The sequence below is a fragment of the Podarcis erhardii genome, assembly GCF_964252035.2.
Source record: "Podarcis erhardii genome assembly, chromosome: 16".
Lineage (NCBI taxonomy): Eukaryota > Metazoa > Chordata > Lepidosauria > Squamata > Lacertidae > Podarcis > Podarcis erhardii.
In genome coordinates this window covers 25,089,349-25,104,117 of record NC_138514.1, presented here as the reverse complement: position 1 = coordinate 25,104,117, position 14,769 = coordinate 25,089,349, and the positions used below count along the sequence as shown (strand labels likewise).

Genomic DNA, 14,769 nt, shown 5'->3' with positions numbered 1-14,769 from the left:
AGTGATCATTTTGGTTGACCTTTCCCAAACCTTTTCCAACTCTACAATATTCTATTTGAGGGGGGACAGCCAGAACTGTACGAGGGGAAAACACTCTGCATATGCTCAAATGAGCTTGTGAGTGTGTTAAAGATCTCAAACATTAGAAACTCAGGTGTGAAGCCATCTTACAGGTTCAACAGGATGTCAGCTAGTTGCTTACAGCAGTCAGTAGAGAGGTCAATGCAATTCTCTTTTGAACAGTCAATTTAAATATTATTCATCCCTAGAAATCCTCGTCTCAGCATCAGCCAGCTTAGCCTATCAGCACATGAACTCAACCAGAAGCGAACGGCATTGCAGAACTTGTTAAAGCTGAGTTGCGAGGAAGGCTGTTGGCCCAATTTGCAAATATTTTTCTAGCTTGATTAAATCATATGCCTTTTAACCAAGTAGTTTTGAACCAGATGGATTTGATTTAAAGGCATGTCCGTACCAGCAAATCTCAATGATTTAGCTTTCTTGTTCAGCTAAGAAGCGCAACAATGGATCAGACTGAGATCTACCTAGTCTAGTCTCCTGTTTCCAACGCTGCACAGCTTCTGGTAAGCCAATGAATGGAGGGGAGGTTAACAGCCCTCCCCTGTTTTCTGACCCCCAGGATCCATTAAAATATTTTGCCTCCTAGCCTCTCCCCGAAGAGTTCCTCAAAAAGAGGGGCGAAAGAGGTCCATTATACAAGGAAAAAGCTGTACTCTTTTCGCCAGCAGTGTTGAAGATCTGGAAAGTCTTGAGAAGCTATCCGCTGCCCCCAGATTTATTTATAAGTGAACTGTTGCTTCCGCCACACACACACAAACATGCATAGAATGCCTGGCTTGTTGCATGAGATTTTTAAATATATTGAGAATCTCTGGCATGAACTTCCGCATGTTGTAGAAAGCCATGGGAAAATTACATGAGTGGTGGAGGTGCTTATTTATTTATTTATCTCATGAAATTTATATACTGCATGGTTATTAAAAGGGGGGGGGGAAACGCACTCAAAGCTGTTCACAATAAAATTATCAATAAGAAGAATTAATAAGTATTTAAGACTTTATAAAAAGTAAAATAACAACAGACTAAAACTGATTAAAACTCGCAACAGCTTTCTAAACCTGTAGACAGGCTTGCTCAAACAAAGATGTTTTTAGCAGGTGCCCAAAAGGAGTAATAGGGAATGATGATATGCAGAGAGTTCTAAAGTGTAGGTGATGCCATGCTAAAATATCAAGTTCTTACAAATGTGGAGCGGGTGTTGTGTGGCACCTCTATCATTGGCAGTTCCGCTGATCGAAGCGGTCAAGTGGGCATCTATGGGGCAAGGCAGTCTTGCAGGGGTGGGTGGTGTGAGAATGACCCACTGCTTAGAAATAAACAAGACCAGAAAGGCAGAGAGCATAGATCATTTCAGTGCAGAGAATGAACCAAAGTCTTCCTAAGAAAGATCCCAACAAGGACAGGCTAAATGTCCATCCCTTCTGATATCCCTGCTTCCAACAGGTGCCTCTAGGAAGAGGGCATAAAGATAGCAGATCTCCTCTGTAGTTTAATCCCATTGCTTGGTATCCAGAGATAGGCTGCCTCTGAAGCTGGAGGTTCCATCACAGCCATTGTGAGACTCCCTTTCTTCCCCCTATGAATATGCCCAATTTTTTTCATGCCTCTGGTTACCCATCCCATCTCATGGCCACAAATCCTACATGTTTGTTACACGCTGGGAGAAAGAGGCCCCTCTGTCTCACCCAGAGGATTTTGGGCCAGCTCAAGTGTGTGATGAGAGGAAAACTGAAGAAGTATCTGAAGAAGTGTGCATGCACACGAAAGCTCATACCTAGAACTAACTCAGTTGGTCTTTAAGGTGCTACTGGAAGGAAATTTTTTTTATTTTGTTTTGACCATGGCAGACCAACACGGCTACCTATCTGTAACTGTGAGAGGAAAACAATGTGGGATGCCCAAAGGGCGACTCAGGGAGGAGGTGGCAAAATGAGGGCAAGAATCAGGGTGTCATATACATATACATATACATATACATATACATATACATATACATATACATATACATATACATATACATATACATATACATATGTATATATACATCCTGCATTGATTCTGTGGGTCCCTACATTTCTATGATTCCCGTGAAATGAAATTAAAACCCCCCATGTCCCAAAGAAGAATGTTTGTGTTGTTTGTGCAACTAGGCCAAAGTCTGGTTAATGTTGACATTGCCTCCTTACTAACGCTCACTGGGTGACCTTGGGCTAGTCCTCCTCCTTTCTCAGTGTGGCCTACCTCACAGGGTTGTTGTGAGGATGAAACAGTGAGGAGAGGAGAGCCATCAACATCTCTTAGAGCTTTTTGGAGTGGGGGGGAAGGGGTGAATATAAATGTAAGAAGGAAAAAATGCATTGCTGGATGAGAACTTTGTGTGGATTTTGTATTGTTATGGTTTAAAATATAATTCTGGCTTTTATGCATTTTGTTCTGTTGCTTTCTGACTTTTTTGCTGCATAAAGTGGCTGAGCGGTGGTGTTGCATAGTGGTTAGAGACCTGGGAGAGATCATGGTTCAAATTCCCCCACTCAGTCATGAAACTAGCAGGGTGACTGCCTCACTCCCTCACAGCCTGGCCAACCTCACAGGGTTGTTGTGGGGATTAAATGAAGAGGAAGATAACCATGTATGCCACTTTGAGCTCCTTGGAGGAAAAGGTGGGAAATAAATACAATAAACTGATAAATAAATGGCAGAAATAGTATCAACAACAGCTTGGGTTAAGAGATTTCAATGAGTATCCACCTCTGGAGCATTTAAAATGCTTTAGAGCACAGCACATACAACACCCTTGCGAGGGAGGCTCACATACACACACACACTGTATCCATTCACCCCATATTCCAGGTGGTAAAACTGAGGCTGAGGAGAACAGATCCTTGCCTAAAATGAGCTAGACAGTTTGTGGCTGGTGCCAAGCGCAGTCCTGACTCACCCTCGTTTCTGCTCCCTGGCGCGGAAGAAGGGGAATCCCCAATCTTATTAACTGAGAGGAAGCCCCCTCTCTAACCCCCTTACTCCAGATGCAGGAAGGACAGCATGTCTGGAATAAGCACCAGTGTTGCCTAGTGGTTAGAGCATCGACCAAGGACCTGGGAGAAGCTAGGGTTCAAATCCCACTCAGCCATGAAGCTCACTTGTTGACCATGGTGACCAATCCCCACCTCTCAGTCCCTAACCTACCTCACAGGGTTGTTGTGAGAATAAAAGAGAATCCCCCCCCCCATATGCCACCCTGAGCTCCTGGGAGGAAAGTTGGGACAAAAATGCAATAAATATATAAATAAATAGTTTGACTTTCCGTGATGTGCAAACTGGGCCAGAGCTCTACCTTACAAGAGCCAGTGTGCTGTAATGGTTAGAGTGCTGGGACCTGAGCGGCCAGGGGTTCAAATCCCCCTGCCACTAAGAAACTCACTGGGTGGGTGACCTTGAGGATCAGTCACACTGCCTCTCAGCCTGGCCTACCGCACAGGGTTGTTGTGAGGGGAGCGAAAGACCAGGTATGCCACCTTGAGCTCATTCGAGGAAAGAAGCCGGGGTGCGAATGCAGTAAATAAATAAATAAGCAGGCAGGCAGGCAGGCAATCTGCAGATGCTCAGAGTCTCCCTTTCCCCTGGCTGGAAAAAGCGCTAAAGAGGGTATTTGTGGCCAAACCGGCCAGGGAGAAGGGGGAGCTCCTACCTGTGTTTCCGAAATCCAGCTCTGGAGAGCCGCTCGGGGCAGAGGCCTGTCTACTTCTCCCCCCCCCCCCCCCGCGCGCCCCACTTCCTCCCCATGGCGGCGGCGCCCTGCATCCCTTCCCTGGAGCAGGGAGGGCGATGCCTCTCGGAGCAGCCGAGAACGCGCCGGCCACTTACGCAACGATCCGGATCCCGGCGAATAACGCCAGCCCGGCTCCGGAGTCACTCCGGATTGCCCCCGCCCGCTGCTCCAGGCGCGCACCCGCGAGGCTTACCATGGCAGGAAGAAGCGGCCGGGATGGATGGATGGATGGATGGGGCCGGCAGGTGAGGTCTGCGGGGCTGGCTCCGTTCCTCTCCCAGCCGGGCGCCGGATTAGGGCAGCCGACCGAGGCAGGCAAGCAGGCAGCCATGTGACCGGCGGCAGGACGGGCGGGGGAGCCTCCCTGCCTGTCTCCCTCCCTCCCTCCGGGCCTCTGCGGCGGAGATCCCAGGACGCCAGAGTGTCTCTGAGCATGGGCAGTGGGCAGCGCTCCATCTCTCTCTCTCTCTCTCGGAGCCAGCGTGGGACCCTCCGCGGCTCCAGAACGGGGCGGAGTCTCTGGGCACGTGCAGAAGGCAGAGTTGGCATTTGAACCCCGGGGCGTGGGCTGATGCTGTTGAAAGGAGCAACGGGACGCCTCTGCTTCGGAAAGGAAGAGGCAGGATTGGAAGAAGGGGGGAGGGGAAAACAGGTGCTTTGGGGGGGGAGAGCATGTGCAGAGTGCAGAACTGCTGTAGCTGCCAGCGGAGTCCAGGGCCAACTGCACCTTCAAAAATATTGTGAAAGCATTTGCTCTGCCACCACTGAGCTATGATTCCAGGCCTCATAGTTACAAGGGCTGCTTTAAAATAGGGAAACTGTACTAACTCAGACCTTTGATCTATCTAGCTCAGTACCATGGGTAGGCAAACTAAGGCCCGGGGCCGGATCCAGCCCAATCGCCTTCTAAATCCAGCCTGCGGATGGTCCGAGAATCAGCATGTTTTTACTTGAGTGGAATGTGTCCTTTTATTTAAAATGCATCTCTGGGTTATTTGTGGAGCATAGGAATTTGTTCATTCCCCCCCCCCCCCAAAGAGAGAGAGAGAGAGAGAGAGAGAGAGAGAGAGTGTGTGTCCGGCCCCCCACAAGGTCTGAGGGACAGTGGACCGGCCCCCTGCTGAAAAAGTTTGCTGACTCCTGGTCTACACTGATTGGCAGCGTGTTCTCTAGGATTTGAGGTAGGGGATATTCTGACTCCTACCAGGAGATTCCAGGGTTTGATTGAACCTAGAACCTGCATGCAAAGCTACTGTTTAGCTACCTAGCAGCTCTAACCTACAGGACATTAGATCTGGGCTTCCAAGCAGCTCAGGCTTAGCAAAGTTCTCTCGGTTTACCCTGTTGTTTTACTGCTTTAATTTACCTCGTTTTACATTTTGCAAGCCTCTCAAGGTTAGTATAGCAGCACAGAAAAGCAGAGTACAGGTGTTGAAAGTAAACCATCTCCGTCTGCAAACACAGACTAGAAGCTTTGCAGGTCATCGATCTGAGCTACCTGATGGCTGGGGTTCAGCAAGGTTCACTGCATGATGTGAAGGAGGCAGGAAAGAGGAGGCCAAAATGAGGAGATCAGCAAAGTGGGCGGCAGGGATGAAAAGAGCAAGAGCTTTGAATCAGGGTGTTTCCCTTTCCGCTCGCGGAGAGCTGGCAGGACAGAGGACTCTGCCGCAAGGAAGCAAAGAACCGTGGAAGTCTAAATCTGTAGCCTGTCCACTGAGCGCCTTCCTCCAAGATCTGGGATTACTGAGGATTACCCTCTTAGGCCTTCCAGATCAGATGCATTTCTCTGCCACAGCAGCAACATTGCTGGTGCGCCTTCTGCCTGGATTTGCAAGGCAAAACGCAGACTGGATAAGAGGGGGGAGAGGAAAGGAAGAGGAGAGACGTGGTAGAAGTTTGCAAAATTATGCTTGGCATGGAGAAAGCAGATAGAGAAAAGTCTTTCTTCCTGTCTCGTAACACTAGATACCGTGGACATCCTATGAAGCTGAATGTTAGAAGACTCAGGACAGATAAAAGGAAGGACTTCTCCACACAGCATGGAGTTAATCTATGGAACTCACTGCCACAGGAAGCAGTGACGGCCACCAACCTGCATGGCTTCAAAGGGAGATTGGACATATCCATAGAGGAGAAGAGGGCTACCAATGGCTACTAGCCAGGATGGCTCTGCTCTGCCTTCAATGGTAGAAGGCAGCAATGGTGCTCAATACCAGTTGCAAAAAACCACAGCAGGGGAGAGAAAACTTGTACTGGAGTAGAAGAGTGGGGGGGCGGGATTCACATCTGTCAATTAATGTGCTTCTTTGATCTCAGACACCAGGAAGTTTTGTTTGGTCAGAATCGAGTATATACTTCCAGAGTTAATTACTTCTGGTAAATGAGCCACCATAACCGATAGAGGGCCATGAAAATTTGTGTCCCGGGCTTTTTTAGACTCATCTACCCAGGTACTAGGACACGGGTGGCGCTGTGGTCTAAACCACAGAGCCTAGGACTTGCCGATCAGAAGGTCAGCGGTTCGAATCCCCGCGACAGGGTGAGCTCCTGTTGCTCGGTCCCTGCTCCTGCCAACCTAGCAGTTCGAAAGCACGTCAAAGTGCAAGTAGATAAATAGGTACCGCTCTGGCGGGAAGGTAAACGGCATTTGCGTGCGCTGCTCTGGTTCATCAGAAGTGGCTTAGTCATGCTGGCCACATGACCCGGAAGTTGTATGCCGGCTCCCTCGGCCAGTAAAGCAAGATGAGTGCTGCAACCCCAGAGTTGTCCGTGACTGGACCTAACGGTGAGGGGTCCCTTTACCTTTATCTTCACCCAGGTACTATCTGCAGCCCAAGGGGTACATTGGTTGCTAGATGTGAACTATACAGTACTGGCAATATTTTCAGCTCTCCTACCTCACAACTTGCAGTTCGATGGTGCTAGGCTTCTCCCTTTCTCCTGCTTGCATGTTTCCCACAGGCATCTGGTTGACTACTGTGAGAACAGGATGCTGGACTAGGTGGGCCACGGGCCTGATCCAGCAGGGCTCTTATTATGTTCTCATGCCAGGGCAACATCTCATGACTCTGGTGCTGCACTGCAATGGGGAACCCAGGATACTGCTTGATGCTGAGCCAGGCCACTAGTCCATCTAGTTCAATAGTGTCAACACTGACAGGTAGCAGTCTTTCCCCCTCCCCCAGTCCTGTTTGAAGATGCCCTTGGGGATTAAACCAGGGACTGTCTGCATGCCAAGCAGATGCCCAGCTGCTGAACTACAGCCCTTCCCCAATTTCTGCCATTCCGCACCTTTGCAAAATGTGCCCATTTGCCAGAGGCAGTGCACACACCCTCCCTGGTGAAAATAGCCACATTTTGGCACCTGGTGTGGAAAAGGAGGGGAAAACCCACAGGCACATGTGTGCAGCACATTGTTATGCACTGCTGTGCTCCTGTTGATCTCAGCAGGGCTTGCAGAGAGGCGGCCTTCCTAGAGGATGCTGCCTGCCAGATCCCAGCAGCCTGCCTCCCACTATGCTCTGGCCCTTGAAACCTGTGGCTCTGGGTGGATGCTTATCTACTTGCCTCACAGCAGGGCTGGCCCTTGGAGAAAGGGAGAAGCCTAGCACCATCACAGGTGACAACCCCGGCAGCATGTAAGGCTAGTTGGAAATCGGCTGCAGGTAGCAAAACACGGCAGGCAGCAAACGGCACATGGCGATGTGCTGAGAATGCAGGCACAATCTCTCCAAACCCGCCAACGAGGACGGCGTGCCGTAAAGAGCTGAACAGCCAGTCGGGAGCTATGCAAGGAGCCTGGCATGTGGGATGCTTGCAACAGATGCTTTGGCACACAGTGCCAAGAGGGGAGCTGGCAGTAGTCACGGTTGGAGGCTGTCAATGGCAGCATTTGGAGCCCAAGCAAATCAAAGTAGCACTTGCTGGGGAAGCGGGAGAAGAAATGGCAATCAACCCTGAAGCAGGTGGCATAAATCTTCTTTTGAGCAGCGAGCTTCACCATCCTTATTAACATCTTGAAGTTGGAGAGTTGGAAAGGGACTTCCAAGGATCATCTAGTCCAATCCGCTGCAGCGCAAGAATCACAACTCAAGAATCCCCGAAACATGACCAAACAGCCTCTGCTTAAAAACCTCCAGCAAAGGACATTCCACCACCTTCGGAGGTTGTCCGCTCAACAGTCCGACGGCTCTTACTGAAAGTTCTTCCTCATGTTGAGTCAGAATCTCCTTTCTTGTCATTTGAATCCACTGGTTTGGATCCTCTGGAGAAGAAGAAAAGACGATTGCTCCATCTTCCAATGTGGCAGCCCTTCAGATATTTGAAGATGGCTCTCATATCACCTCTGCCTTCTCTTCTCCAGGCTAAACCTACCTAGCTCCCTTCACTGTGGCTTAGAAATAAGGTTTGATTGCCGGACCCTTGATCATCTCAGTCGCCCTCTCCTACACATGTTCCAGCTTGTCAATATCCTCCTTGAACTGGGGCCACCAGAACTGATCACAATACTCCAGGTATGGCCTGACCAAGGCAGACCAGAGCCGTACTATTACTTTCCTTGACCAGGATACTAGACTTCTGTGGATGCAGCCTAGAATAGCATTAGCTTTTCTGCTGCTGCATCCCACTGTTGACTCATGTCAAGCTTGTGGTCTACTAAGACCCCTAGATACTGTCACATGTGCTACTGTCAAGTCAGATGTCCCCCATCCTATATCCTATCCAGAGCCCTACTGGATTAGATACGCAACAAAGGTGGAATCTAGACATATATAAAAATACACTGTGAAAATGCTCTTTTTAAAAGCGTTTTGAAAAATATATGGAATTTGCCATAAGCTCACCATCTCCATCTAGTGTCACATTTGTAAAATGCACTTAAAACGTTGTATTTGCAGCTGTACAGTGGACACTCGGGTTGCGAACGTGATCCGTGTAGGATGTACGTTCTCAACCCGCAGCAGCACGTCTGCACACGGGCAGGTTGCGATTTGGTGCTTCTGCGCATGCGCAAAGCGTGATTTAGCTCTTCTGTGCATGCGCGACCGCTGAAACCTAGAAGTAACCCATTCCGCTACTTCCGGGTTTGGGCAGGTGCGTAACCCGAAAAAACGCAACCGGAAGGGGCTGTAACCCAAGGTATGGCTGTATAGCTGAGTCCGTGGTCTCTGACCAATGCAAATGTCCCTGTGGGTTCAAACATTCCACTGGTGTTCTGAGGAGGCTCCTGGACTCAATCTCAGTCTCAGGTGTCATCAGTGGCCGGGTTTCACAACCCCTGGATTCAGCAGTGATCTGGACACAGGGACACAGCAGAGGCACCAGAGGGAGGTTCCAGGTTCTGAGGAGAGGAGGAGGCTACCCTGCCTGAGGCTGTCCAACAGGAATTCCCCAAGGAAACCCTACCCCAACTACCAGGGCCCATAGGGCCAAAGCTCAGACTTGCCCCCAAGCCACCAGACATCTCCCACTGCACACCACCAGTCCAGTGGCCCAGGGAGAAGGCAGGAGAAGCCTGTGGAATGGAGGAGGCATGCCCTTCTTCAGGTGCCAGGGCTGGTTTCCGTACCACCTTCAGCTGGCTCACCGGCAGCCACCAAACCAGAAGAAGGCGGGCCTCGCCTTCAGGACACATGCTTTGCTTACATCTAGGCTGGATTACTGCAGTGCATTCTGCATGGGGCTGCCCTTGGAGATGGTATGGAAGCTTCAATTGGGGCAGACTTGTAGGAGCCGGGTGCTCTGGTCCTATCGCACTCATCCTGCACACATGATGCAGGCTGCCTGTGTGCTTCTGAGCCAAATTTAAGGTGCTACTATTGGTCTTTAAGGCCCACAGCATTTGATTTAGTGCAACAGTTTACATACACAACGTAACACCATTAGGTTACAAAGTATAATAAAACTCAATAATCAGAAAGCATACTTTTTAACAGATATTCAACAGTTTGATTTTGTGTGTCTGGGACCGTTAGGAACTGAATCAGGGCATTTCATTCAGCCACCTCATTTTCACCAAATAAACATACATATTTTTAAGAAGCAATTTCACCATCATATAATGTTTGTTCTGTATGTTATTTTCATGATTATATGCTCTTTTATGCAGACTTGCCCATAGCATATGCATTTTTGCACACATTACTTTGCTGCCAAACGGCTTGGCAAAATTCAGAGGATTCCAAGGGAAAGTTGCATTTCAGTTCACCAAGTGCAAATGAGGTAGGTTTGCCTTTAAATGCAAACGGAATCAAATTCCTCCCCTTTCCCCTCCCCCTCCCTGTCACACCCCCTACTCATGGGATGGACCACCCTTAAGCCCAGCTTCCTGGGAAGGGAGGGAGGCTGCAGCAGCTCGTGGCTCGTGGGGGAAGAGCTATAATTATCTACAGAGGCCAGATTTTATTTTGGGAAGGATCTGGCCCGCTGCCCAGGCCTCTCTCTTCCCAACAGCCAAACCCAGCAGGGCCAGACCTGTTGCAGAGACAGGCACCCAGACTGCAGAGCAGCATTCATCTTATCCATTCCTGCAGTTGTCCCCAGACACCTTTTTCACGTAGCTTCCCATGGGAGGCAGTGAGGGCCACCAACCCAAATCACTTTGAAAATTCATGGAGGAGAGGGCTATTGAAGGCTACTAGTCACAGTGCCTATGCTGTGGCTCCACAATCAGAGGCAGGGATGCTTATGAATACCAGATGCTAAAAACTCCAGAAGAGGAGAGGGCTTGTGTTCAAATCCTATTTGCCTGTTTCCCAAAAAAGACATTTGGGTGGCTACTGTGAGAACAGGATGCTGGGATAGCTCAGTTGGTAGAGTAAAGGTAAAGGGACCCCTTACCATTAGGTCCAGTCGTGGCCGACTCTGGGGTTGCGGCGCTCATCTTGCTTTATTGGCCGAGGGAGCCGGCGTACAGCTTCCGGGTCATGTGGCCAGCATGACTAAGTCAGTTCTGGCGAAACCAGAGCAGCGCACAGAAACGCTGCTTACTTTCCCGCCGGAGCGGTACCTATTTATCTACTTGCACTTTGACGTGCTTTTGAACTGCTAGGTTGGCAGGAGCAGGGACTGAGCAATGGGAACTCACCCTGTCGCGGGGATTAGAACCACCGATCTTCTAATCGGCAAGTCCTAGGCTCTGTGGTTTAACCCACAGCGCCACCCGCATCCCTTCAGTTGGTAGAGTATGAGGCTCTTAATCTCAGGGTTGTGGGTTCAAGTCCCACATTGGGCAAAACACTCCTGCATTGTAGGGGGTTGGAGTAGATGACTCTTGTGGTCCCTTCCAACTCTATGATTCCATGTTCTTATGTTCTCCACCCCTTTTAAGCCAGCCTTGCTTAATATATTTTTTTTTAATAAACCAGCCTTGCTCTTGCGTCTTTAATAGCCACCAGATGTGCAACAATTCAACAGGTGAAGCTATTCCTGGTGAATTCCATTAGTATACCTGTCAGAGTGGCACATCCACCTTGAAGCCCTCAAGCAATTCTGTGGCCAGAAGGGGAATTAAAACAGAGGCGGCACCCGAGGGTTTTTAATATATTCAATTTTTGTTTTCAAACTTCAGGGGAGGGGAGTCCACTGGTAGGGAGACAGAAGCACAACTCTCACCTGCAAGGGCAAGGGACCAGCAGACTTAAGGGTAGGGAGACTCATACATACTTTTGCAAAAAGAAAAATACTTGACTAAAGACTGAACATGCTCAGTCACTACAGAATGCTGACTGACTGCCGAGAGGTAAAAAAACAGACAACCAGGTGGGAGAAGGAATGGAAAATGAGGCAGGAGGAAGAGATATTAAAAGGGTAGAAGGAACTGTCTTGCTGTCTAGTTCTGATTGCACTTTAAAATGATCAAAACCATTTTTAAAAAAAAATTCACATGAAGTTAGACACAGAGCAGAGATGCTAACTTTTGTTGTTTCTCCCTGCTCAGTCACAGGCTGGGAAAGGGGTGAGGCTCAGAGGCAGAACATCTGCTGTGCATGTTGAAAAGATAATAATAATAATAATAATAATAATAATAATAATAATAATAATATTTATTTATTTGTATCCCGCCGTCTGGCTGGGTTTCCCCAGCCACTCTGGGCGGCTTCCAACAGAGATTAAAAATACATCAAAACATCAATCATTAATAAAATTCCCTAAACTTCCCTTAATTTCCAGGTAGGACAGAGAGAGACCCCCTTGCCTGAAATCCAGGAGTGCCACTGCCAGTCAGCAGTGAGCCAGATGGACCAATGGTCTGACTTGGCGTAAGGCCGTTTCCTACATTCCTGTGTCTCAGGACACCTGCTTTGCATCCAGAAGGCCCCAGTTTCAATCCCCAGCATCTCTAAGTAGGAGTGGGAACGATGCCAAAATGAAACCTTGGAGAGTTGCTGCCAGTCTGTGAAGACAATTCTAAGCTTTATGGGATAAGGGCTCTAATACCCACACACCAAGGTTTTGTTAAGGAACCCCGTTTGAAGGGCTATATGTGATCAAGGAAATACCTCCCCCCCCCCCCGTGGTCAAGATCCTTATACGGTGGCACCTTGGGTTAAGTACTGAATTTGTTCTGGAGGTCCGTTCTTAACCTGAAACTGTTCTTAACCTGAAGCACCACTTTAGCTAATGGGGCCTCCCACTGCTGCCGTGCCACTGGAGCACAATTTCTGTTCTCATTCTGAAGCAAAGTTCTTAACCCGAGGTACTATTTCTGGGTTAGCGGAGTCTGTAACCTGAAGTGTCTGTAACCTGAAGCATCTGTAACCTGAGGTACTACTGTACCCACAAGTAAGGCATACTATAGCTGTGATTCTTACATTGCAGGGGGTTGAACTAGATGAACACTTAGGGTCCCTTCAAAATCTATAGTTCTAGGATTTTAAGTTCCAGCCACCAATGGTTTCCAGCAACATCATTTACCAGTAAGTTTCCGCCTGGTACTAGCAACGTCTGTTAATTGCCCCTTGTTTGTTTGTTTTATTTAGTTTTTTTTTATTCAAAGTTATAACAAAACATATTTTAACGTCTGTTAATTGCCCCTTGTGATTGCGCCACTGTCAAAATCCGTTCCCACCGGATGTGGCAGAGAAAGCTTCAGTTACAAGTTCCTTAATATCCATTTCCTTTTTTAAAAGTGCACTATTTTACTGTCATTAAAACTTGTCCACCCTCAGAACAGAAGTCAATTAGAAAAGAGTCTTCCTTCTGGCTAATCCTACAGCCATCAACCTTGGTGGCTTCCACAAGGTATAGGAAACAAAAAGATTGGAGAAGTGGCAGAAGACCAGTTGTTAAGTCAACACTGCCACCTACCGGGTAAACTCAAGATTGCTTGCATCCCATTTCTATTGACATAAGATAGAAAATGTGAGGATGAGGGCAACCGAAGATGGAAAAGGGCCTGAGACTCTTATGAGGAACGATGAAGGGGGTTGGGGGTGTTTAGCCTGGAGAAGAGGAGACTGAGAGGTGATGTGATAACGCCATCTTCAAATATGGCTGTCACATGGAAGACATTGCAAGCTTGTTTTCTCCTGCTCTGGAGGCTAGGACTTGAACCCATGGATTCAAGTTACATGAATGGAAATTCCGACCAAACATTAGGAAGAACTTTCTGAGGGTAAGAGCTGTTCAACAGTGGAATGGACTCACTTGGAAGTTGGCAGAGGTTTATAAGCAGAGGCTGCATGGCCACCAGTCAGGGATTCTTCAGCTGTGATTTCTGAGTTGCAGGGGGTTCTTCAAGATGACCCCTTGGGTCCCTTCCAGCTCTATAATTCTGCAGTTCTATGCATCTAAATGGATGCGGGTGGCGCTGTGGGTTAAACCACAGAGCCTAGGACTTGCTGATCAGAAGGTCGGCGGTTCGAATCCCCGCGACGGGGTGAGCTCCTGTTGCTCGGTCCCTGCTCCTGCCAACCTAGCAGCTCGAAAGCACGTCAAAGTGCAAGTACCGGTAGATAAATAGGTACCGCTCCAGTGGGAAGGTAAACAGTGTTTCCGTGCGCTGCTCTGGTTTGCCAGAAGTGGCTTAGTCATGCTGGCCACATGACGCCAGCTCCCTCGTCCAATAAAGTGAGATGAGCACCGCAACCCCAGAGTCAGTCACGACTGGACCTAATGGTCAGGGGTCCCTTTACCTTTACCTTTATGCATCTAACTGGCCACATGGGTCCCAGTCAGACCTGTTTCCACAACTGCTCTGCATGTGCCAACTGGTCACACCTTAAGGCTGTTCAGGTTGGAAAATGAAGGGAATAAATTCGGAAGAAGATTACCTCCCTCTCTCATAACACTAGAACTCATCATGGACATCCCATGAAGCTGAATGTTAGAAGATTCAAGACACATAAAAGAAAGGACTTCTTCGTGCAATGCTGAGTTAAAAGGTGGAGCTCGCTGCCACAGAAGGCAAAGATGGCCACTAACCCGGATGGTTTTAAAAGAAGATTAGATAAATTCACAATGTGGCTATGAATGATATACTAGCCAAAATGGCTATGTTTAGCCGCTTCTGTCAGAGGCAGGACACCCACACCCCCAAATACCAGCTGCTGGGAATCCCAAGTGGGGAGAATTGCCATTGGCCATTGTGAGGACTAGATGGATCCCCTTGGCCTGCTCTTCTGATGGTCTTATCTTGCAAAGGAACTGAGAGGCAACTGTTAGGATGGGCAACTAGGCAAGCGGCCCTGGCTATGAGGCAGTATCCCTGAGTGCAGCAGCAGCAGCATCATCATCATCATCATCATCATTACTATTATTGGTATGAGAGCCAGTGTGGTGTGGTGATCAGTGTCAAACTAGGTCCTGGGAGACCAGTGTTGAATGATGCTCACTGGGTGACCTTGGGCCAGTCATGCCCTCTCAGCCTAACCTACTCATAGAGTTGTTGTGAGAGCCTAATAGTCATTTACACC

At 48.6% G+C, this 14,769-nt stretch overlaps 1 protein-coding gene across 4 annotated transcripts in view; it reads right to left on the bottom strand.

Annotated features, from left to right (window-relative positions):
• Positions 1-14,769, bottom strand: part of LOC309331532 (septin-4-like) — a 52,155-nt gene that overhangs the window by 26,271 nt on the left and 11,115 nt on the right. Inside the window, exon 1 of one of the 4 annotated variants that reach the window (XM_081843769.1) lies at positions 4,044-4,310. The exons of 2 other annotated variants lie outside the window; for them this stretch is intronic. In XM_081843769.1, coding sequence (XP_081699895.1) covers positions 4,044-4,181 — 138 coding nt within the window. In that variant the 5' untranslated portion in view covers positions 4,182-4,310. Of the gene's footprint in view, positions 1-4,043; positions 4,311-14,769 lie in introns of those variants that run through there. One more of the 4 variants, XM_081843770.1, reaches the window with a different exon arrangement.